Genomic DNA, 25899 nt, shown 5'->3' with positions numbered 1-25899 from the left:
TAGCAATTTAACTTAATGGAAGTTAAATGCACTCCATATATGAATGGATGCATGATTCAAATGGGATATATATGTTGGTAACATAACCCTGTTTGTGGTAAAGCTGCAGAAACGCAAAATTATTTCGTGTTGCATAGAACATAGTCCAGATGTGAGAATTACTGAAATAACTAATAAAGATATTCATTCTTTGCCTGTGCTGTAGGTAAACTTGTGAAAAAAGGATCTGGCTTGAATGAATTACTAAATATTGAAAATTCTGCTAAAGTAGTAAACATAAAAGATCCAGGACCAGGAACATGGAATATTCAGGTAACCTTTTTTTTTTTAATTTAAAGTTTTAAAGAGTTTTACAATTATATACCTTCCCTCCCTCCCCCCCTACCCACATCCCCCCCCACAACCTTCCACAGCAAATACAGGGTATAAACATTTAGCAACTGTATACTAAAATAAACTAACTAACTTTAGTATCATCCCTCGCTTGTACTTTTAACTCCCCTTTTGTAAAGCTAACTTTAGATAAGTTGTAACATTCCTTACTCATTCATTCATAAGTTATCTGGAATTTCTTAGTCCCATATTTATTTTGAGTATAGTCGATCCATCTTCTCCACTCCAGTTTATATCTCTCATTTGAGTGGTCCTTGAGATATGCTGAGATTTTGGCCATCTCTGTTAAGTTTGTTACTTTTAACGTCCATTCTTGAATAGTAGGCAATTCTTCCTTCTTCCGGTACTGTGCCACCAACAATCTTGCTGCCGTTGTTAAGTTCAGAATCAAATTAGTCTCTATAACTGTACAGTCTGTAATTAAACCTATTCAGGTAACCTTAATGAAATAATACTGCAGTTTATTTTCCACTGCCTCAAGTTATAGAAAATGTATGTCAAAAAGTTTCATTTGTTTGTTTATTTATTTATTTATTTATTCCCTACCTTTCTTGTTACTGAAGGTAAAGGATTTATTTGTAGAATTTTCAGGCTTATTGCTAAACATAGGTGGTTTTACAGAATTGCTATTCGAATCCATCCATTGCTCTGTTGCAAATGGTGGCTATCTTGATAATAGCAATAGCAATAGCAGTTAGACTTATATACCGCTTCATAGGGCTTTCAGCCCTCTCTAAGGGATTTACAGAGTCAGCATATTGCCCCCAACAACAATCCGGGTCCTCATTTTACCCACCTCGGAAGGATGGAAGCAGAGGTGGGTTCCTACCAGTTCGCACCTATTCGGTAGAACCGGTTCGTCAAATCTACCGAACCGGTTAGAAGAGGTTCTAATGCAAGGCCACACCTACAGAAGAGGTTCCAAAATTTTTTCAAACCCACCACTGACACAGACAGACAGACAGACACACAGACTTACAGAGAGAGAGAAAGAGAAAGAAAGAAAGAAAGAAAGAAAGAAAGTGAGAGAGATGAAAGATAAAAAAGGAAAAAGGGACAGAGACAAAAGGAAGGAGAGAGAGAGAGAGAGAGAGAGAGAGAGAGAGAGAGAGAGAGAGAGAACACATGGCCGGCAAGCCACTCCCACCAGGTCACATGGCTGGGAAGCCACTCCCACAAAGGAGGTCACACCCACAGAGTAGGTTCGAAAATTTTTTGAAACCCACCACTGGATGGAAGGCTGAGTCAACCCTGAGCCGGTGAGATTTGAACAGCCGAACTGCAGAACTGCAGTCAGCTGAAGTAGCCTGCAGTGCTGCACTCTAACCACTGCGCCACCTCGACTCTTAAGTATCAAGATACTTAACTCCAGTTTTATCTTGATTTTCATGGCCCAATAGGGTTGAAAGCAAGATATAGCTCTGAAAAGTGATGGCTATTTCACAGTTTACTTGCTTTCAGTACGCCAAGGGCATAAACAATTTTAAAAAAATCAAATTAATTGTGTAATGTATGCATTAGGCAAGAAGATTAAGATATTCATCTTAAGCAAACGAAGGAATTTTGATTCCATACTTTTTTATATTTCTTCTTGATTCCATGCCTATTTGGTTTCTTTGGACAAAGTAAAACATACATGTGGTCTGTCATCAACCAATGAAGTGAAATAAATGTCCAAAATATGTGCATTGAACATACCACTAATGTATGTTTTGCAAATGAGATATTCTCAGCTTTCTGCTGCTGTCAGTGCACCATCCCCTCCAGAGGATAATTGTAGCTAGTGTTGATAATCCAAAAGTGTAATGCAGGCATGTCAAACGTATTCCACACTTCACTGCTGTCTTCTCCTGTTAAAATACTTGGCTTCCCAACCCAATATTTATACACTGTAATTATATATAAATTGCAATGTTGCTGAGCTATGCCTCCCCATCTCTACATGCATTGTTCTCAAAACGAGAAACACCCCTTAAGAAACAGAGTCCACAGGATAATAAAATGTGTTTCTGAAGAATATTGAGCGAATTTAAGAAATGTATAAGTTGGATTTACCCAAAGTAATGCAAATATAATTTAAAGAGCAGCTCCATTGGTGGTACTCATGTTACCCACTCATTGGAGGACAGGTAAATGAGTTGGTGGACTATTGTTGTTGGTGTTCAGTTGCTAAGTTGTGTCGTACTCTTTGCAACCACATGGACCATAATCAGGGCTGGATTTAGATGAAAAGAGGCCCTAGGCTATTCCACTTATGAGGCCCTTTCACCTCCCATTTTTAAGTTTGTAAATTACATGAGAGACAATAAAATACATCATTACTGTGATATATATCAATATATATCAATATATATAGCTGGCCTCCCGACGGAGGGCGGCTCTGCTCTGCGGCAAAGGCAGCGAGGCCAGCCGCCTCCCCTGCTGCGCTCAGCTGCCCGGCTCGGCCCCCTCGCCCTCACCTGCCTGGCCGCTGGTGGGCTCCGCGTCGACGGGGTGGCTAGTGGGAGCGGCCGCGCCTCTCGCCCGACTGCCGGTGCCGGGAACGTGGGCGGGCTCCCCAACTGCCGCGGCGCTGGAACGATCTTAACCAATACATTTTTATGTTTGTTTATTAGTCATATGCGTAGAATTTCTCCTTATTTTCGGTTCAGTGTTTTAGTGTTCACTGTTTTTAGAATAGTGTAATTTTAATTTTGCTAACAATTTGAATGTAGGCCCCTCTTGATCTTGAGGCCCTAGGCTGAAGCCTAGTTAGCCTATAGGAAAATCCGGCCCTGACCATAATATGCCAGGGGCCCCTGTTTCACTGTCTTTGGAGTTTGTTCAAGTTCATGTTCATTTACATCAATGGTACTCTCTAACCATCTCACCTTCTGCCATGTCCTATTCCTTTTGCATTCAGTTTTTCCCAACATCAAAATCTTTCCCAGTGAGTCCTTTCTTCTCATTTGGTGACCAAAGTCTTTGAGTTTCAGCTTTAGTCACAAGAGACCATCCATCCAAGAGACGAGCCGAAGGACAGAGAATGGAAGTAGTGATCTTCCTCCCATATTTGGGCATACTGGGGGTTGTAAAATCTAAATAGATACCTTTCACCCTGGCTGACTGATAAGGACTCGAGCTCTGTGGCTCAATGGTTAACACATCTGCCTTAGAGGCAATACAGCACAGGCTCGATTCATAGTAAGGGTATGGCTAGCTGATGAGAGCTAAATAGCTTGAAATAGATCTATACTAGTCTCCCTTTATTTATTTATCAGCACAAATATAACTAACATACATACATACATACATACATACATACATACATACATACATACATATATATATATATATATATATATATATATATATTTAGAGTCACAACCCCTGGTAAGCCCCAATTATGGGAGGAAGCTAACTGCTTTCATCATCTGTCAATCAGCTCGTCACAAGAGTCCATCACGACAGAAACCCAATATTTTTACTGTTGCCTTTGTTATATTTGTGTTTTTTATTTGTGCTGATAAATAAATAAAGGGAGACTAGTATAGATCTATTTCAAGCTATTTAGCTCTCATCAGCTAGCCATACCCTTCCTGGGATTCGAACCTGTGCTGTATTGCATCTTAGGCAAACGTCTTAGCCATTAAGCACAAATAAAACACACACACACACACACACACACACACACACACACACACATTTAAAGTCACAACCCCTGGTATGCCGAAATATGGGAGGAAGATCACACTTCCATTCTCTGTCCTTCGGCTCGTCACAAGAGACCATCCAGACAGAAACCCAATATATATATGAAGGAAAATGATTGCCTGTTACTTTCTTGGGACCAAAAGGTGGGTGGGAATGGAATTGTCCATAGGAAGTGTGTGGTAATCTGTTGTTTTTACTTTATACTTTGCAAGTTGTTGGCAAAATGCCAACAACAGAAGCAAGCCAGTATTAGCACAGGACAGGAATATTCTAAAAGTTAATTGTGGATATACCCATGGAAAGAATTGGTATTCTCCGTTTACAGGCTGTTGTGTTACAAAGACAGGGATGCATTTATGAAAGGATTAACCTTCATCCCTCTGAATCAGATTACCAAATTAATTTGGTTTCCCTGTTACAACTAAAACTTGGGGTAGTAAATCAGATTTGTCAAGATAATTGAACTGTGTCTGTGAACTGATTCACAAATATTACAAAGCCATAGTGTGGTTTGTTTAGTTTTGGCTTAACCTGTTACATGTATCTGCCCATTATGGTTTTGCACGATCTGTTTGCCAGGATTACTAGCCCAAAGATTCTGGCTGGCCTTAGTGAACAATTTGCAATTTGCAGTTGCCAGAATGATGTCCCTTCTCAAAACTGGCAGCTGGCTTAGAATTTAAGAATGACAATTTCAAAAGTTCCTTTGGCCACGAAGAAACAAGCCTTCCATTTCTTTGCCCTGAAATGTTTTCACTACTAAATACAACTTTATTTTCCTTTTGGTTTGTTGGTAATTAAATGGCATGGCCCGACTTAAAAAAAGGAAGTTGCGTAAGTACTTTAATCCTGTTATAAATTGCATATATTGTGTCAATTTGTAAAAGAGATCAGTTTTTGGCATTTTTTGCCCAGCTCACGCTTAGCAGCTAATTATCACTTGATAGCAGGAGTTATTTTGGCAGTCCAAAAAGAAAGAAATATTTTTTGCTAATCCATTGATCTTGACAGGGACTTGGCTTTGCCAAAAAAAAACCTTGGTGTGATGATTTTACAGAGGCGAAAGGTTAAGTAACAGAAATAAATAGCGGCTTTTCCAATGAAGACAGATAGATTTGTCTGACCGGATTGTCTAAACATTAATTTCACAGACAACATCTTTATTTTAATATTTTTGCTATATACCACTTTGGTTTGACAAAATAGATTTGGTAGCTGTGAATCCATACATGCTTTCAAATTTGATAGGATTTAATTTTTTCCTCTGCTTGTGAAAACTATTATAGGGGTTTGCAGATTCTCCATTCAATTTTAGTAATTTTAACTGCATGTTAACTATTTATTTGCTTGCAATTTCTATGTTTTTAGCAGTGATTCTTTTCCTTCATTTGAGGCCACTTCTAATCTGTGTTAGTAGCTGGGTCAACATGTGGATTCAGACTTAGATTGCATCAGTGGTGGGTTTCAAAAACTTTTGGAACCTACTCTGTGGGTGTGGCCTCCTTTGTGGGAGTGGCTTGCCAGCCATGTGACCTGGTGGGAGTGGCTTGCCGGCCATGTGTTCTCTCTCTCTCTCTCTCTCTTTCTCTCTCTCCTTCCTTTTGTCTCTCTGTCCCTTTTTTCTTTTTTTCTTTCATGTCCCTCTCCCTTTCTTTCTTTCTTTTTTCTTTATTTATTTCTTCCTTCCTTTCTCTTTCTCTCTCTCTCTCTGTCAGTCTGTGTGTGTGTGTGTGTGTGTGTGTGTGTGTGTGTGTGTGTGAGTGGTGGGTTTCAAATTTTTTTGGAACCTCTTCTGTAGGTGTGGCCTGCCTTCCGGGTCCACTGGTGGAACCTCTTCTAACCGGTTCAGAAGATTTGATGAACCGGTTCTACCGAACAGTTGCGAACAGGTTGGAACCTCTGGATTGCATCCAAATAAAAGAGCACCAGAAATAAAACAAATGAAAAGATGGCTACAATAAGTATCTAAACATGATCCAATCCAATCCAATTCATATGTAGGACCTCTCCTCTCAATGTTCCCTTAACGGCTAAGTTTACAGACGCCCTAAGGTTTAAATATGCTAAGTGTTTTGCAGTGAACAGCTTGTAAATAAGTGAATTCGGGATGTTCAAGAAAAAGAAAGTCCATTGTTTCAGTGTTTCCTTACATGCTAGAACTATAAACTAAACGTATAGTAACATTTTGTGGAACGTAAACCTTCATACTATGACATTGCAATAACTTCATCACTATTTTGGTAGACATCAAGTAGTGAACGACACTCAATTCGTATCACTGGACTTAGCAATATTGACTTCAGAGCTGGATTTTCCAGGAAACCTACCCTAGACTTCAAAATGACCTCTACCAGGCCAGTACAAGGTTAGTTGTTATATTTAGCTTGCATTTGAATGGTATTTACCTTACAGAATTGTTGCTTATTACTAAAAGGCCTAATTTCAGTAGAGCATACAAATAGATATGCTGATAAATGTTGTGTTTTATTTTCTGCAATGGAACAGGTTCAATTTTGAGAACAATCTTGACTTGATTTCGTAAATGGCTATAAGATTATTTTTCTGCTTTAAAATGTCTATGACTATTACCTATTTCATTTGGTTGTAACTAATGGTGAATAGTTCTAATAATGCTTATTAGAACTCAGTCCATCTGATTTTGATTTGATTGATTGATTTTATTATATTTATATGTCGCGCTTTTCCCCTGAAGGGGACTCTGAATAGTGTGGCTTTTGAATTCAAACGTTGACTTCTGTATGTCTTCTGTTTTGACCTTAAAGTTATACTGAATTGTGGTCTTCTGAGAATGGAATGATGTTTCCCAGCATGGTTTAATGCTATAAAAATTAGCCAAACAAATGGAAAATTAGATTATTTTTTTTATAATAAATGAATGCAAATAAAGGCTAGCCAGAAATGATAGATAGACAAACAGACAGACAGACAGACAAGCTTTTCCTAGAGAAATCAGTTTAAATAGTACTACTGAACCTTCTGAAAGTTCCCTCAACTATAAGATTGAAGGTTAAGGTATTTCATGAAATATAAAATAGCAACAGCAATAGCAATAGCAGTTAGACTTATATACCGCTTCATAGAGCTTTCAGCCCTCTCTAAGCGGTTTACAGAGTCAGCATATTGCCCCCAACAACAATCCGGGTCCTCATTTTACCCACCTCGGAAGGATGGAAGGCTGAGTCAACCTTGAGCCGGTGAGATTTGAACAGCTGAACTGCAGAACTGCAGTCAGCTGAAGTAGCCTGCAGTGCTGCATTTAACCACTGCGCCACCTCGGCTCCATAAAAGTAGTCTCATTTGAGTGAAGGTTAACATTTGTTGACTGCATGGACACATTTCCTCCCAAATCAAGAGAGCCATGTTTTGCCATATGACTGTCTTTTTATTTATCTTTTATTTCCTCCAGTAAATGGCCAACTTCCAGGGCTGAAAGCCAATGTTTTGGTGTTGGAGGAATAAGTCTTTAAAAGGATGGGCTTGTAATGCAAAGTGGACGGTATTGTTACATGCAGCTTGACGGACTTGTACTTACCTATTGAAATTTTAGAAGAATATTCTTTCTTTTGCTTAACTGGATTTATGTTTATTCTGTTTTTTTTGTGTCATTCCTGTCTCAACAAACAAACAAAAAAACAGAATATATTGTGGTTGATTTTTAGCAGAACTAACCTTCAGCAATATAGTCAATTTGGGTTTTGTGAGGCAAAATAGATTTCCAAGACAGAGGTTCCAGATTTCCCATTCTGTTTTAGAGCAACTAAAATATATCAAATTCTTCCAGTGACATAACAGAAGATTATGCTGCCTAAGAAAAATGAAAAATGAATGATTGGTGTGATTTTTCATTTGCATTTGGTCTACAGGGATACCTACCTTCATTCTGCTCAATACTACAGGAATCCATCTTCCAGCTAGAGTAGAACGTTTAGAACTGCTAAGCATTGCTGGAGACCCCCTCAAGACTGTTCCTGTAAAACCCTTTCCTGAAATGAATCCTTATGGAATCTGGAATGTCTCTGAATTTATTCCACCAAATGAAGCCTTTTTCCTTAAAATAACTGGCTACGACAAAGAAGATTACCTCTTTCAGAGGGTTTCAAGTGTTTCATTTTCTAATATTATTCCTGGTAACTATTTTAAGTCATATCTGTATATGATTTGGAGTTCTTTAGTAGCATTTGCATTTATCTTAATCTTTAGCTTTATAGGAAGATAGATAGATGGATAGATGGATAGATGGATGGATAGATAGATAGGTAGATGATAGATAGATAGATAGATAGATAGATAGATAGATAGATAGATGATAGATAGATGATGGATGATGGATGATGGATGGATGGATAGATAGATAGATAGATAGATAGATAGATAGATAGATAGATAGATAGATAGATAGATAGATATATGGTAGATATAGATGACAAATGGATAATGAAAATAGATTGATAGATGGTAGATAGATGTTAATGATAGACAGACGGACGGACGGACGGATGGACGAACGAACGGATGGTAGATAGATAGATAGATAGATGATAGATGGATGGATGGATGGATGGATGGATGGATGGATGATGGATGGATGGATGGATGGATGGATAGATAGATAGATAGATAGATGATGGTGATGGGTGATGGATGATAGATAGATAGATGGTAGATATAGATGACAAATGGATAATGAAAATAGAGTGATAGATGGTAGATAGATGTTAATGATAGACAGACAGACAGACAGACGGACGGACGGACGGACGGGCGGATGGATAGATGATAGATAGATAGATGATGGATGATGGATAGATGATAGATAGATAGATGTTAGATATAGATGACAAATGGATAATGATAAATAGATTGATAGATGGTAGATAGATGTTAATGATAGATAGATGATAGATAGATAGATAGATAGATAGATAGATAGATAGATAGATAAATAGATAGATAGATAGATAGATAATACAGTGGGACCTCAGGTGCCGACCTTAATCTGTTCCAGGATTTCAGTCGCCACCCGATTTGTTCATGACCAGAAGCAAGACTGACTACTGCACATGTGTGCGCACAAAAAAAAAAGGCGCATAAGGGGAAATTGCTGCAGCAGGGAAAATCGCTGCAACTGTGTTTATTCGGCACCCGAGGATGTGTTCATGACCTGAATGCAACATTTAGCAGATTTTTTTGGCGGCACTTGAATTGTTCATGGTCTGAGCCATTCGGGACCAGAGGTCCCACTGAAGATGGACAGACATGGATAGATGGATGGTAGGCAGAAAGGCAGACAGAAATATAGATATAGGCTATTTATGTACTGTATATGTACATTAAATAAATTTGCAAGACAAGCCTTTATAAAAATAACCAGTTTGACATTGTTTTTCACTAGATGCTCCAAAAGTCAGCATGCCCAAGAAAACCCCAGGATATTATTTGCAACCAAGTCATATTTCTTGCCACATAGTCAGCCTCATACCTTTTAATGTTCACTTTAGAAGAAATGGAATTAAACTGGGAATGGATCAATTTTCCAAGTAAGTAATGTTTCCTAAATTTAATTGAAGAGGTAAAAGAAGACAGCTGCCTTCATTATGCAAGGGTAAAATTATGGCGAAACTTTGGTGCTCCTATTTTATATCTATAACTCTCTCTCTCTCTCTCTCTCTCTCTCTATCTATCTATCTATCTATCTATCTATCTATCTATCTATCTATCTATCTTATTTTTCATTTTCATAACATATAACCACATGTATACTATTACATAGCCAACATCGTATTGTATTATTAAATGTTTACATCAATTCATCTTACCCTCAACTCCCAAAAACAATTATTGGCTCTTCTGCTCTTCGGCTCTTCTGCATATTTGTACCTTATCTATCACTTTCTCCTCTCCTCCTCCTCCCTACCTCCTTTCTTCCCTCTGTCATCCTTCTCTTCTCTACTTCCCTTTCCTCTCTCCTTCTCCTCTCTCCCCTTTCCACTCCTCCTTTCTCTCCTCCTCTTCCCCCCTTGCCCTCACTCCTATCCATCTCTTCTTCCCCTACCTCTCTCCTCTACTTCACACTCTTCATCTCATTTACTTGGTGTATTTCAGATTCTGAGCGAGCTCCATTTTATCTTGATGGTATTTATAATTCCTTTTCAGTATACATATTTAATTTTAACATATATCTTCCTCCTCCTTTTTAAAAAAAAGAACAAAAAATATACGTATATAGTCATTATACTTTTAACACCCCCCCTGCCTAATTTTGGCCGAGATGTAGACCTCATTCCAATTCCCAGCTATCCTCATCATTAAGTTTATATAATTATACCTCCACAGTTTGTAATTCTGTCTTTAAATCTCAGGGGCTTTTTCAGTGTTCTATGTACTTCTGAGAATTTCATAGTATACCTCTTTGCTGAAAATAATCAGAGTAGGAATGTTGAAATTAATGTTATTTTCATATTAGTTTTTGGAAAAACTCAAGTTTTTCCAAGGAGGATTAATTGAAAGGTAGTTTTGACTTTCTTTTCCACATAATAAAAATTAAGTATTGACAAATTTTCCAGTATGCTGTTCAATCACAATATCTAAATTCTGCTTTCTGTGATAGCCGTCACACTCTGCCAATAACAGGATGACCTGAAATGACCATTAACTATTACTCTCCTTAGAATACAACAGCATAGAAGTTAGATTTTGCACTGGAATGCACACAGATTGTGTGGATAGCTTATAACAGTTCTCAGAACCTTGTTCTCTATCCTCTGTACACAGGGTAGTCCCAAAATAAGTATGGAAAAGATTTCTTAGGTATTTTGAAAACAGTGATCTAATTATATTATGTTCCAATCTGGACTAAGTCAATCATACTTAATGGGATTAAGTCATAACTACTTTGATCCCCTGATTTCAGTCTGGATTCAGTTTACATTTTTATAGGCATTATATGTTCCAAAACAATAGCAATAATTATTTCTTTAAGATCCTTTGTCTAAGCAAAGAATCTTTTAACTGCATTTCATAATACTAAAACATAAAAAAAAGGAAGCAGAAACAGTTTGAGGGATTTCCTGCATATTTCCAAAATAAACAATAGTGTGATTATGCCTTTTTGTTTAATTAATCAATTAACAATATGGATGTTGTAATCCAACTATATAAATTGCTGCCAATTTATTACACAATCTTTTTATGAAATTGCATTAAGTCACTCTAGAGACATACTTCCTTGGGTCTGATTTTAAACTCCAACTGCTTGGGTTTTTTTCCTTTTGATTATTTTTATGTCTTGTTATATGTTGATTACATTAAATAATAAGATAGACTGACTGAGAATTCAGCCTGAAATAATGGGATTTAAATGGCTGTTCTGTTGCTGCCCCCGAAGTTTGTTCTTTTGTATGAATTAAAAATATTAATTTAATTAATTGAATACATGTTAAATTATAAAAAATTTAACTGAATAAATCAATAAATAATTTTTAAAACAGTTCAAGTTCTATATTATGTCAGTTTTTCCTGATTAAATGTAGGCAGAGATAATATTTTAGTAGTCTGATCATAATAGTTCCTTCACAAAGCTATTTTTTTTTAATTTTCAGTGATTCAGACCCAATCGGCCCAATCATAGAACGTTATATAGCAATAGCAGTTAGACTTATATACCGCTTCATAGGGCTTTCAGCCCTCTCTAAGCGGTTTACAGAGTCAGCATATCGCCCCCACAGTCTGGGTCCTCATTTCACCCACCTCGGAAGGATGGAAGGTTGAGTCAACCTTGAGCCGGTGAGATTTGAACAGCCGAACTGCAGAACTGCAGTCAGCTGAAGTAGCCTGCAGTGCTGTATTTAACCACTGCGCCACCTCGGCTCTCTCTATAATAGGGGTGTCAAACTGTACTCCCTTGGGCACAATGTGTCACATGTAGACCACATCCATCCCAGCTCTGTGAATGCAAAAAAGTCACGAAACATCACGTGATAGCAATGTGATCAGATTTACTTCTTCAGTCTACAAATCAGGAAAGAAATAATTGCTTGATTTTTTTTTTAAAAAAAACACTTTTGATATATTGATACGTTCAACATTTATGAGGAATGCATTTTGAAGCAGGTTTTTCTTTTTTTAGCATCCATCAAACTAAAATTTTGGGAAACATTTTCATACGAGAAAGATGGTACAATTCATTAAAATAATAATTAGAGCATGTACTGTATGCTTTTAAAAACACGAAGCTACACCGTATTCATAATTTTCTGTGTCTTCAGTGACATAACCCTGCTGCGTTGCAATTTGTTTTTAATCTTTAATCTTTTAATATTTGCACAATTTAGGACTGTGAAAGGTCAGTCCACCAGAGCTAGTTTAAGTGTGAAAGAAGATAGGGCTAAGGAATACATGAAATTGCTACATAGAAATAGTAGAAACTCCTTTTGCCTAAATTTGGTTGAACAACAAGTGTCTTGCACTCAATCTTCTTCTGTTCCAGTTCCAGTTTCCTGTTTTTGGTATGAAGTTTGGAGATGGTAGGGAAGCTGTTCTGACCCCCTCCTCCATCCAGTAATGAAAGCTGAGACAAGCTTAAATGGAATGTCCTTTAATAACAAGAACAGAATCTCGGTGGCTGAAAGCCAAACAAACAAACAGATAAGGACCTTGGCAGCAACTCAGACAAACCTTGGCAGCAATCCAGCCTGCCAAGTTAGTTTCTCTTTAGTCAAAGCGTTAACTTCTGCAAATAGGGCGTGGCACAAGCAGTCTTTTTTATAGTCTGGAGAGGAGCCTAATGACCACCAGCTGAGCGTAATTACCTCCTGTAATTGCATAATTGTTCCTGACGCTGAGTAGCTCTTCGATGGCGTGCATCCAGGAACAACTCACTGCTGGCTTCTGGATCACTCTCCCTTGTCTCCTCCCCACTGGTCCAAGGCTCAGGTGCCACCTGGTGGCCAACCAGTCTATCTGCGCCCTGCTCAGAGTCGGAACCCTGTCCAGGGTCCTCCACATCCTCCAGAGCCGACTCAGAGGGCCCCTCGCTGTTGGAGTCTGGTGGCAGCTCTAACGGCTCCTGTTGGGCCACAACAGGAAGCTATGTAGATTTTGCACATGGAATTCTATAGCCAACGTTAGAGAGATTTTCCGTAATTCTGAATATTTTCTTGCTGTTATTGTGTTGCAGAGAATCTGCTATTGTAAATTGGGAGATTGCCAAAGTATCTCTTTTGGATGAGGGCTATTATGAATGTATCGCTAGCAGTACTGCGGGTACCGGACAAGCAGAGACATTTTTGGATGTATCAGGTTAGCGCTATTACTATTGATTCTCACATATATATTTATTGTGGTGCAATGTTATAAAACAAGTCAGATTATAATGTGTTTTTTACTGGAATTTCTGAGGCCTACTATAAATATGTCTTTGATTATTTTGTCATGTAAATTAAGATGTTTATGCGGGAAAGTGGCATAACCAGTGACTATTGTATATTTTTAATTGGTTGAATTAAACTATATTTTGTAAGCATATAGAGTCCATTGGAGTGGGTGGTTATAATAAATTTAATGGCACTACTACTAGTAGTAGTACTACTACTACTATTTATAATGATGATGACAGATTAAGAAACCGTTTCTTGGTTTAGTGTAGGGAGGATAGGAGGTACGGATGAAATTAGTTTATTTTGACATTTAGTTTAGTTTTCGTTTCCCTTTCTTTGTATGCCGCCCTTTTCCCTGGGGGGACTCAGGGCGGCTCACAGTTCAAAAAGGGGGGGGGAAGACAAACAGTATTCCACATGGAAACAATACAACATATTAAAAAAGAGAGCACAACAGTCACACAGTCATACAATTCGGGTGGGGCTAGAATCTTAACCCCAGGCCAGCCGGGACAGCCAGATCTTTAAAGCGGCGCGGAAGGACTGAAGGGTGGTGAGGGTCTGAATCTCCACGGGGAGTTCGTTCCAAAGGGTCGGAGCAGCCACCGAGAAGGCTCTCCTCCGGGTAGTTGCCAGTCTGCACTGGCTGGAAGATGGAATTCGGAGGAGGCCTAATCGATGCGATCGAATCGGTCTAGTGGAGGTAATTGGCAGTAGGCGGTCTCTCAAGTTTGCAAAGAACAAATTCTTAAAGCATCTGGAGTTTCCACAATTTTTCTATGTCTCATTTGGAGTGATCATTTCTCATAATATAACCATAAATAAATTGTCCTCAGAGGTAGTTTAGTTTAGTTTAGTTTATTAGTCTTGTATGCCGTCCACTCCCAGAGGACTCCGGGCGGTTTACAATAAAAAGGGGCAAGGGAATAAATAAGACAAACAACAATTTAAAATACAACAACATTCATAGTTACCGTGGGGCTGGATACTTCAAAAGCCCCCCGGCCTGCCGGAGCAGCCAGGACTTAGTGGCTTTGCGGAAGGTCGGGAGGGTCGTAAGGGTCCAGATCTCCATGGGGAGTTCGTTCCAGAGGGCCGGAGCTGCAACAGAGAAGGCTCTCCCCCGGGGGGTCGCCAGCCGACATTGGCTGGCAGATGGAATCCGGAGAAGGCCTAGTCTGTGCGATCGAATCGGTCTATGGGAGGTAATTGGCAGGAGGCGGTCTCTCAGGTAATCTAGGTAATCTATAAAGTAGGTAATCTATAATCCTAAAAGTCTTGGATTACACTACTGTGACTTCAACAAATTTCAAAAATAGCCTAAAATCAATTAGTTGCTGTGTTTAGCATGTTCAATCTATTTCATCTATATTTACTTACACTATAGCCATCATTAACATAGAGCAACCAATAAATTTCCTTCAGGGGAATGCAGGAAAGATTATCCAGTTATTTTACCTAATGGGGGAAAAAATTCAAGGAAGTATCTCTAGAACTGAGAGTTTAATATTATATGATACAGATTATAAAATATGACAAATATAATAACTCAGCTAACAAAAATTAATCTATAAATATTAAAAAAATTACACAGTTTAAGAATAGAGATAGTCATCACAACAGCAGGAGTTTTAACATACATATGCATTATATTAACACGCCCTCAAAAATAAAATGAAACCTATTAAAGTCGTCCCAAAGGTGCTTTTTTTCCAAAGGCAACTAGAATTTCCTGGGTTTTGCTTTGAAAATATTTCCCTTCTTATGCAAGAAGTTTCTTCAGTTCCCAAGAAATTCCAGCTGCCTTTTGGAAAAAAGCCTCTTTGGGACAATCATGAGCTGGATGATTGAGAATCTATTAAGGAAGATAAATGGAAACTTGTCAATGAAAGTGGACTAAGTATGGAGTTTGTTTAGTTTTGAACTGTAAGTCTTTCTAAAAACAATTAGTAAGGAAGAATAAATGAATGCCAATAACAGTGTGTTTATAATAATTCAGACAAATGATTGAACTGAACATTCTATGGTGCCACTTCGTAAACAGAGCATATTTTGCCACAGACTTCATAAGATGGGGAGACTATAAAACTTTGATATTGAAAGTCTACTAATGGATTTTATTGCTCAAGAGAGGGTATTTTTTTAATTTTCAAAATATTTTTAAAAGCATGATCTTTTAAAAGAAAAAAAAATTCTAAGAATATAAATTGTTCCAGGATGCACGCCGTCGAAGAGCTACTTGGCATCAAGAACAACTACGTAATTACAGGAGGTAATTATGCTCAGTTGATGGTCATTAGGCTCCTCTCCAGACTGTAAAACAGACTGCTTGAACCAATCAGAAACTGCTTTTGTCTGATCTCTGGATTTATCGACTAACTTATTCCCATGTCAAAAAATATTCAGAATCCTCATTTTCTTTCATTTTTAATGTTAACATGTCCATTTTTGCACATCCGATTATTATTATGTTTTGATTACATTATCGTTTTTGGGGGTTTGTTCATTTTTCCAATATTGTGCAGATGCAATGCTGGCTACTGTTAAAATGTGTAAAATTGTACTGATCCCCTCCTCCGTCCAGTAATGAAAGCCGAGACAAGCTTAATTAGAATGTCCTTTAATAACAAGACCAGACTCTCGGTGGCTGAAAGCCAAGTAAACAAACAGATAAGGACCTTGGCAGCAAGGTCGACAAACTTTGGCAGCAATTCAGACAAACTCTGGCAGCAATCCAGCCTGCCAAGTTTGTTTCTCTTTAATCAAAGCGTTGACTTCTTCAAGAAGGGCGTGGCACAAGCAGTCTGTTTTACAGTCTGGAGAGGAGCCTAATGACCATCAACTGAGCATAATTACCTCCTGTAATTACGTAGTTGTTCTTGATGCCAAGTAGCTCTTTGACGGCATGCATCCCGGAACAACTCACTTTTGGTTTCTGGATCACTCTCCCTTGTCTCCTCCCCACTGATCCAAGGCTCAGGCACCACCTGGTGGCCAACCAGCCTCTCTGCGCCCTGCTCGGAGTCGGAACCCTGTCCAGGGTCCTCCACATCCTCCAGAGCTGACTCATAGGGCCCCTCGCTGTCGGAGTCTGGTAGCAGCTCCAACAGCTCCTGCTGGGCCACAACAGAAACCACACTGTTCAAATTAGAAATTTGTGTTATAAAAACAATACAAAATATATAAATGAGGGGGGAAAAAAGAAACTGCTTTTGTGCATTCTTGTGGCCACTAGAACATGTTGCTTCTCTGGTGCTGTCAATAGTGACATGTTTCCCAAGGCATCATTTGATTGATTTAGCTGCATGGAAGAAGCCATCTCCTCTTCCTCCACCATTTGAGTTTCACATAAGGTTGTTTTTTTTAAAAAAAGGAAAGAGTTCCTGGGAATATTACATAATATTACATTTAATATTCCCAGGAATTCTTTTCTTAAGAAGACACCTAATGTGAAACTCTAATGGTGGAGGAAGAGGAAAAGGAGATGCCTTTTTCCATGTTAGAAAATGTATAATCACTGGTAGGCTCTCAGGTGAATTAGAATTAGAATTTTATTATTTGTATGCCGCCCTTCTCCGGGAGGACTCAGGGCAGCGAACAATTCAAGGGGGAAAAAGGGGAACATAAAAAAAAAATACAAATAATAAAAGTAAACAACATTCGCACAACCATACATGTCGAGAGGGGAGGGAACTCATCACCCCCAGGCCTGCCGGCAAAGCCAGGTTTTGACGGCTTTTCGGAAGGCCTGGAGAGAGGTGAGGGTCCGAATCCCTGTGGGGAGTTCATTCCAGAGGGCCGGAGCTGCCACAGAGAAGGCCCTCCCCCGGGTAATAGCCAGGTGGCATTGGCTGGTAGACGGAACCCGGAGGAGGCCAACCCTGTGAGATCTAATGGGTCTGTGGGAGGTAATTGGCAGCAGGTGGTCTCTCAAGTACCCAGATCCAATACCATGAAGGGCTTTATAAGTGACGACTAGCACCTAGAAGCGTATCCGGAGACTGATCGGTAACCAGCGCAGCTCGCGGAGGATAGGTGTAACGTGGGTGTACCGAGGTGCACCCACAATCGCTCGCGCGGCTGTGTTCTGGACGAGCTGAAGTCTCCAAATACTCTTCAAGGGCTGCCCCATGTAGAGCGCAAGGTGAGTAGACAAGAAGAGTTTTGAGGCAAGAAAGAGGACCCAGCAGTGGTGGACATGGTTCTGTAGCTAGGTAACAGCAGATGAGATGATATGGATTAATAGCAAGGAAGCAAGAGTGATGGAGAAGTAGCAATGAATGCACAAATGGTGAGAAACTCAATGGAGATTCTCAGTCATCCAAATCATGGTTGTCCAAAAGGTTCTTTTTCTCAAGAGGAGTCAGAACTGAAGAAGCTTTTTGGCTGAGAAGTGAAATGTCTTCAAAGAAAAAGCAGAAAGTCCAGTTGCCTCTTGAAAAAAAGAAGCACCTTTGGGACTCTCAAACAAGAAAGAGCTCTTGCTTAATTAATTGAGAATTCACCTTCGCTTTTGTTAACTTTTTGATCGAAGGAATATTGTTTTCCATGTGTTTTTTTTTCTGCACAGAGCCTCCACCTGTCATACAGGTTCCGAACAATGTTACTGTCCCTCCTGGTGACAGAGCCATTCTTACCTGCTTAACTATGAGCACAGTGCGTTACAATCTCACCTGGCACAGAGATAACAGGAATGTGAAACTCCTGGAGCCCTTGAGAATGCGGATGATGAGCAATCTCTCTCTTGAAATCAAAGCAGTCAAAATCTCAGATGCCGGAGGATACAACTGTGTGGCTTCGAACGAAGGCGGTTTCACCAGGGCGTCTGTATTCCTTACAGTGCAAGGTAAAATGGAAAAAAGGATATACAGGTTTTTTAAATAATAATAATAATAATAATGCAACGTTGTCCTTTTTCTGTTAATGCCACTTTAATCTGGTTTATCCATTCTGTTTTTATAGCAAATATATATTTAAATTTAATAATAAGAATAAATTCTTAAATAAATCAGAACAGAACAAAAAAGGATATACAGTTTTTTAAAATAATAATAATAATAATAATAATAATAATAATAATAATAATAATAATAATGCAACATTGTCCTTTTTCTGTTAATGCCACTTTAATCTGGTTTATCAATTCTGTTTTTATAGCAAATATATATTTAAATTTAATAATAAGAATAAATTCTTAAATAAATCAGAACAGAACAAAAAAGGATATACAGTTTTTTAAAATAATAATAATAATAATAATAATAATAATAATAATAATAATAATGCAACATTGTCCTTTTTCTGTTAATGCCACTTTAATCTGGTTTATCAATTCTGTTTTTATAGAAAATATATATTTAAATTTAATAATAAGAATAAATTCTTCTTAAATAAATCAGAACTTTTTTTTTGTTTGGAAGCATGGAATAAAGTATGAAAGAATAATATTAAGTATACTAGTATAATAATGTTAGTATTAACTTAAATTAACATTACATTAACATTGATGGTAAATGGAGTTCCTTGCTACAATTTAAACTTGAATATATTAAAAAAAAATAAAGCTACAAATATAATTTAGATCCCATATGGATCACAACCAGGGCCGTATCAATACGATAAAGATAGTCCTCAATCTGTGACCACTGTGTGTGTGTCTGTATTTGTGCCGAGGTGGCGCAGTGGGTAGAGTGCAGTCCTGCAGGCCACTTCAGCTGACTGCTAGTTCAGCAGTTCAGCGGTTCAAATCTCACCGGCTCAGGGTTGACTCAGCCTTCCATCCTTCCGAGGTGGGTAAAATGAGGAGCCGGATTGTTGTTGGGGGCGATATGCTGGCTCTGTAAACCGCTTAGAGAGGGCTGAAAGCCCTATGAAGCGGTATATAAGTCTGCTATTGCTATTGCTATTGCTATTGTGTGTTTGTATAGTAAAATTATACCTGGAATAATGTGAAAATCAGTGTACAAAGCCCAGCAGGAAAACGAGTAACAGAATTTTGCCAAGAACATTTTAATATTTATTGCAAAAAACCCTTATTTGATTACATGAATAAAACCAGATGGACAACATGAAAATCAAGCTGACAATATATTCATCAGGCAAGGAAACAAATGTTCTTTTCAATAAGCAACAACAAGACATGGAATTGATTGCCGTTCAAGTGGTAAATTTGTTCTTGATAAATTTCTTTTAAAAACAAAAGAAAAAACACACACCCAACAACACTAAGAAAACTAGACCAACGAGATGCCAGCTGCATTCAATAACTCAGTCTTTGGAACCAACTGCGAATTCTGGATAGTTTTCAAGGACAGCCCTATATAGATCCAGTCACCTCAAGACTGGATTACTGTAACACGCTCTACATGGGGCTGCCCCTGAAGAGTGTTCGAAGACTGCAGTTGGTCCAGAATACAGCCGCGCGAGCGATACTGGGTGTACCTAGATACACCCATGTTACACCCATCCTCCGCGAGCTGCACTGGCTCCCCATTGGTCTCCGAACGCGCTTCAAGGTGCTAGTCATTACTTTTAAAGCCCTACATGGTTTAGGACCTGGCTACCTGAGAGACTGCCTCCTGCCGCATACCTCCCAACGACCAACAAGATCTCACAGGTTGGGCCTCCTCCAGGTGCCATCGACCGGACAATGCTGGCTGGCGACGCCCCAGGGGAGGGCCTTCTCTGTAGCTGCGCCGGCTCTGTGGAACGATCTATCCGTAGAGATCCGGACCCCTTCCACTCTCTCGGCCTTCTGAAAAGCCACTAAGACCTGGCTGTTCCGGCAGGCTTGGGGCTGTTGATCAATGTCCAGCCCCACTTAGACAGAATGGATGGTGTGTAATTTTAACAATTGTATTTTTTACCTTTAAATTTTTTTTTTCAGTGTAAATGTGTTTTATTTTCCATTTTCATTTTCATACAGTCACATATATACTGTGCATAACCGGGGTCATATAACATTAAACAATAAACACAGCCATTCCTCTTGTCAACAAAACCCCCTCTTCGACCCTCCATACACCCTTTCTTTCGCCCCCCTCCAACTTTCCATCTTCTCTCCATCCTTCCCCTCTATCCTACTTCCCCTCCCCCTCTACGACTCCCCTCTCCCGGTACACTCCCTCCCTTCCTTTTCACCCTCCCTCCAGTCCTCTCTCCCACCCTCTCTACCCCTCTTTCTTCTATCCCTCTACTCCTCCCTTCAATGTATTTCTATTATCTATTAATATATTCAGCTTATCCTATTTTTACAGTGGAATTATAGAGCAACAGTATACAAGTGCAATCGCGTTACTTTAAAATCTAACACATACTGTATATCCCCCCCTCCCACCTAACACCCCACCTCCCTTCCCCCCCCCTGACTTCCCAGAGCCCGTACACGGTATAGATTTTTAACAAACACAGTCTAAAATATATTAAGACAAAGGAAATAATAAAAACTTTAAATTTTTAAATGCTTCTTTATCTGTCTGTAAGCCGCCCAGAGTCCCAAGGGAATGGGCGGCATACAAATTTTTATTAAATTGAAATGGAATCGAATTGAATGCATTGCAACCATACACACTAGCTGTGATCAAGGTATGAGAGGCTCCTGAGCAGGAAATCCCAATCCATGGAAGAGAAAATGCTTGAGAAAATGTCTTAAATCAAAGAAGGAGAAGGAGAGCCTTTAGACTAAAGAATGATCTGGAAACGATCACCGTATTGTGACATTTGTGTATAACATTTTTTTCCTCTTTCACCATTAAAAAGGAAACGTGCCACATGTGAGAATAATGCTATATTGGCGTTTTTTCCCCCCCTATCCTTGTCATTTGGGTACTGCTGGGATTAAAAAAAAACAAAGCTAGTGTTTGCTCCAGATGTTGGTGTGCTGGATGTTGACTTTTTCTGCAAGCCAAACCACTATAATATACAAAACGTACTTCTTAATCAAAGAACCTTATTGCTGAATATTTCATGTATTGTGTAATAAAATAACACTGTGTTTGTCAGAAGAGGTGATGTCGAAGCACAGTGTGTACTTTCACACGAACCAGTTTTAGTTTCCAAATGTCAGTGGAAGAGCTGATCTTCCTTCAACCCACAAAGCATTCAAAGCATCCCTTGGTCGGTTCCTGGCAATGTTTAAAAAGGAATTAAAATAGCTCAGGCAACATTCCACATGGCAGATCACTTCGGAACAGTTCTGTCAGATACACTGAAAAAAACATATAGATCTATATTTGGATTTGATCCCAGTCTTTCATTTCTAGAACTGCTTAGCCTATCAGATATGTCTGCCTACCCATGTTTTTGAAGCAGTGTAAGTGAAACCTTCAGGTTTCATCGATATTTCTTGACGTGAACTCATAAAGTATGGAGAACATTGGATATAGGTAAATTGGTAGCAGGATTTTGAGCTTGTGCTCGTATGCTTGCCTTAGTTTCCTTAGTTTTGCCACATAATACACCCTATTAATCCATTTTAGTGAGCCGAGGTGGCGCAGTGGTTAGGGTGCAGTACTGCAGGCCACTTCAACTGACTGTTATCTGCAGTTCGGCGGTTCTAATCTCACCGGCTCAAGGTTGACTCAGCCTTCCATCCTTCTGAGGTGGGTGAAATGAGGACCCGGATTGTTGGGGGCGATATGCTGACTCTGTAAACCGCTTAGAGAGGGCTGAAAGCCCTATGAAGCGGTATATAAGTCTAACTGCTATTGCTATTGCTATTTTGTGCAAACGCAATTGTGCAAACACAATTGCCACATGAGATCACACATCATGCTAAGCCATTGTTTGCTTTGAGCATGCTTTGGGGAACAAACAATAGTGGTTTAGTGGGTCCTAACAGCCCTAATTCATAAAGCATGGTGAATATACTGTGGGAAGTTATCATCCAGCCCTCTCCCAGAAAAATGAGATATTCTAGGAAATATTGAAAAGTCAGAATATTTCTCTGGATGTGAAAAGAAAGAAACAAACAGGCTTTAAAAGACAGAATAGTTGCCTGTAGCTTCCTGCCCATCCACACTTTGTCAATAGGCCATTGAGAGGGCCAGGTTAGCCCACTTTACATAATAAAGACTTCTCCACTGCAGCTGTAGGGGGAAGGGATATTACTCAACTCTCCACATGGCATCTGAGAACTCATCTATGGATTCAAAACAGCCTAGAGAGTAGCCCCCTGCATGGCACCATGGGAGTCTGACAACCAATCAGAATACATTTCTTACACAGGAACAGGAATCAGAGAGGTGGGACTAAACAGGGTATAAAAATTCTAGCAAGCCCCTCCCTCAGCCCTTCTCTTCTTCTCCACCTACAATGAAGCATGCGATCACCTTTTCTGTTCAGGGCTCAACCCATGTGGTCCTGTCTACCATTAAAACCATCTTTCCAAGCAGCCTCCATGTCTCCAGTGTCTTCTTCCCCACTTGGAGCTGAACCCAGAAGGACATTTCTTTCAACAATACCGCAGCAGCTCAGCCAAAATTGAACCAATCATACAACAGCTTAGCACAATAAATAAATTCAGTCTCTGTGAAACTTCATTGTTTTTTTAATAACTGGCTAGCCCGTCAGGCCTGGGGACAAGGATAGCCACCCCTCCTGAATGATGAATGAATGTTGCTTATTATTTTTATTATATGTGCCTACGTCATTGTTTGTATTCCCTTTCCTGATTTTATGTGAGCCGCCCTGAGTCCCCTCAGGGAAAAGGGCGGCCTACAAATGTTAATAAACATTCAAACATTCAAACCCTTTTTAAGCAAAATGTAAACCAAAGGACACTGAAGTATTCTGGATTAATTACTTATTTGTGTACCATATGTCAACAATGGAACAAAACAGATTGACTGTTAATTTTTAATATAAACCAACATCTAGTAGACTTATTTACTCATTCTCTATCTGTGAAATGGGAAGATTGTTTGAATGTATGATGTACAAGGACAATAATGAACATAAGCAGACTCGATAGATGATTGGTGGGATTATACATAATTGAAAACAGTGATATACAAATATAAATGGTTGGTAAATCTTTTTCATATCGGGAAATGTGATTATACAAAGGTATATTGTTATTAAACAGACAGCCAAGAATGTAAGGGAATTAGGTTTATTGAAAAAAAAAATTAATTGTAATTGAATAGACCTTGTACAATGAAAGTGAGGTATCTGGTTATATTAGACGGAAAATCTGTGATTGCAAATGTAATTGAGAATATGGATGCAAAAACACTTGTAACCAAACGACATGCTGTATATAATGGATGAGGAAAAAAAATAATGTTGTTTTTTTATGTTTAAAAATTTTAAAAATTGCAAAAGAATAATAATCAATCTGTGTTCTATTTTGTTTAACAGAACCCTCCAAAGTTATTGTATCACCCAAGAATCAGTCATTTACGGAAGGGTCTGAAGTATCTATCAGTTGCTCTGCAACAGGTTACCCAAAGCCAACTGTGGTATGGACACATAATGATATGTTCCTTATGGCATCCAGCAGGTATGTTCAGGGTCTTTCTCCCCCTATCCACCAACAATGTTGCCATCACTGAGAGAGAAAAATGAATGAAGCTCTCTTTTATCAACAATTTATGTCTATTATCAAATTTAACAAGGAGAGATGCTTATTGTACAATTTCAGAACTTTGGTGGCCTGCCAGAAAATACATAGACCTTTCCAAGTATGTGATCTTTTTTTAGGATCATGGAAGGTGCTACCTGATAATTTGCATTGCCTGAATTTATATGTCTTTCACCCCTGGCAAAACATGGAAATGACCCATAAGCAAGTTTTTTATTTTTTCATTTTCATATAACCACATGTATACCATTACATAACCAGCATCGTATTATATTATTAAATGTTTACATCAATTCGTCTTACCATCAACTCCCAAAAGCAATTAAACAATTATTGGCTCTTCTGCTCTCCATACACCATAATTGTACCTTATCTGTCACTTTCTTCTCCCACTCTCCTTCTCCTCCCTACCTCTTTTCTTCCCTCTGTCATCCTTCTCTTCTCTACTTCCCCTTCCTCTCTCCTTCTCCTCTCTCCCCTTTCCACTCCTCCTTTCTCTCCTCCTCCCCCTTCTCTCTCTCCTATCCCTCTCTTCTTCCCTTATCTCTCTCCTCTACTTCACAATCTTCATCTCATTTACTTGGTGTCCATTTTATGTTGGAGGTATCTATAATTTCTTTTCAATATACATATTTAATTTTAACAGATATCTTCCTCTTTTTTTTTTAAAGAGAGAGAGGAAAAATTATACATATATAGTAATTGTGTTTTTAAAACCACCCCCCAGCCTATTTTTGGGCGAGATATAGACCTGGTTACAATTCCCAGCTATTCTCATCATTATATTTATATAATTATGCATCCTTACAGGCCCCAAATTTGTGATTCTGTCGTTAAATCTCAGTAATTTCCCATTGTAAGTATATTTCATGTTCCTGCTCCATTTTTCCATATCTTGCCTTAATTGTCTTTAAATAACAATCCTTACTGTTGAAAGTTCATTACAATTCCCTTAATCTATTATATAGAATAATAAGTAAACATCTCACTTTATTCATCATCTTAAAAGTTCTATATATGTCCATGTTTCATATATTTTAACCCATGCTTAATTGTCCTTCTATTGTCATATTCAATCAATTAGCAACTCAGTTTAATTATCATGTATAAAAGTGAATCACAAACCTCTGCTTTACAATCTCCCCATATCAGTTTCATATTTATCCATATTCGTATATTTTAATCTTTATTTAGCTATCTTTCCATTATCCTATCCAGTCAGTTAGCAACTCCATTTTATTGTCATATTTAGGAATAAAACTCTTATCTTAGCTTTATATTTTCCCATATAACAATTTCTAACTGTCTGATTTTTTTTCCTTGTAAGTCATTTGTCCCACTTCTCTGTTCCTGCCTTCTCCCTTTTCTTTGAGAGGTTCACCCTCTTCAATTTTCTTCAAGCCACTGTCAAACCCAAATAAATGTTTTATATTTTCCTTTGTTGGTGTGTAACTCCCGTCTTCAGTTTTCCCTATGCCACTGTCAACCTCCGTAAGGTCTTTTGTTTGCTTTTTATTTCCTTTTGATGGGACATACCACCACCCCTTTCAATTTTCCCTATACCACTGTCGAACTCAATGAAGTTTTTTGTCTGCTTTTTATTTCCCCACTGTTTCTACCCCTTCATTATCCCTCCCCCCTCTTCCTTCACTTCTTCCTTCAGTTCCTGCTTTTCTGAGTTCAGAATTCTATTTAGACTTGGTTTTAATGATTTATGCATTTAATTTCACGTAGTTCTTCAAATTCCCTCCTTTCCATAATGGCCAGTTCCAAAGCTACAGTTAATTATACAGTTCTTATTTCAGAGTTCTGGTTCCCAAGTGGCAATGTTAAAGC

At 38.6% G+C, this 25899-nt stretch overlaps 1 protein-coding gene across 1 annotated transcript in view; it reads left to right on the top strand.

Annotated features, from left to right (window-relative positions):
- Positions 1 to 25899, top strand: part of HMCN1 (hemicentin 1) — a 264205-nt gene that overhangs the window by 56255 nt on the left and 182051 nt on the right. Inside the window, 7 exon segments of the mRNA XM_032226793.1 lie at positions 206 to 312; positions 6331 to 6451; positions 7971 to 8234; positions 9500 to 9644; positions 13283 to 13404; positions 18052 to 18327; positions 23841 to 23982. Of these exon segments, the coding sequence (XP_032082684.1) occupies positions 206 to 312; positions 6331 to 6451; positions 7971 to 8234; positions 9500 to 9644; positions 13283 to 13404; positions 18052 to 18327; positions 23841 to 23982 (1177 nt within the window).

This window comes from Thamnophis elegans, chromosome 11, assembly GCF_009769535.1.
Source record: "Thamnophis elegans isolate rThaEle1 chromosome 11, rThaEle1.pri, whole genome shotgun sequence".
Lineage (NCBI taxonomy): Eukaryota > Metazoa > Chordata > Lepidosauria > Squamata > Colubridae > Thamnophis > Thamnophis elegans.
The sequence above is the reverse complement of the archived record's forward strand: the minus strand, read 5'-3'. Positions and strand labels throughout refer to the sequence as shown.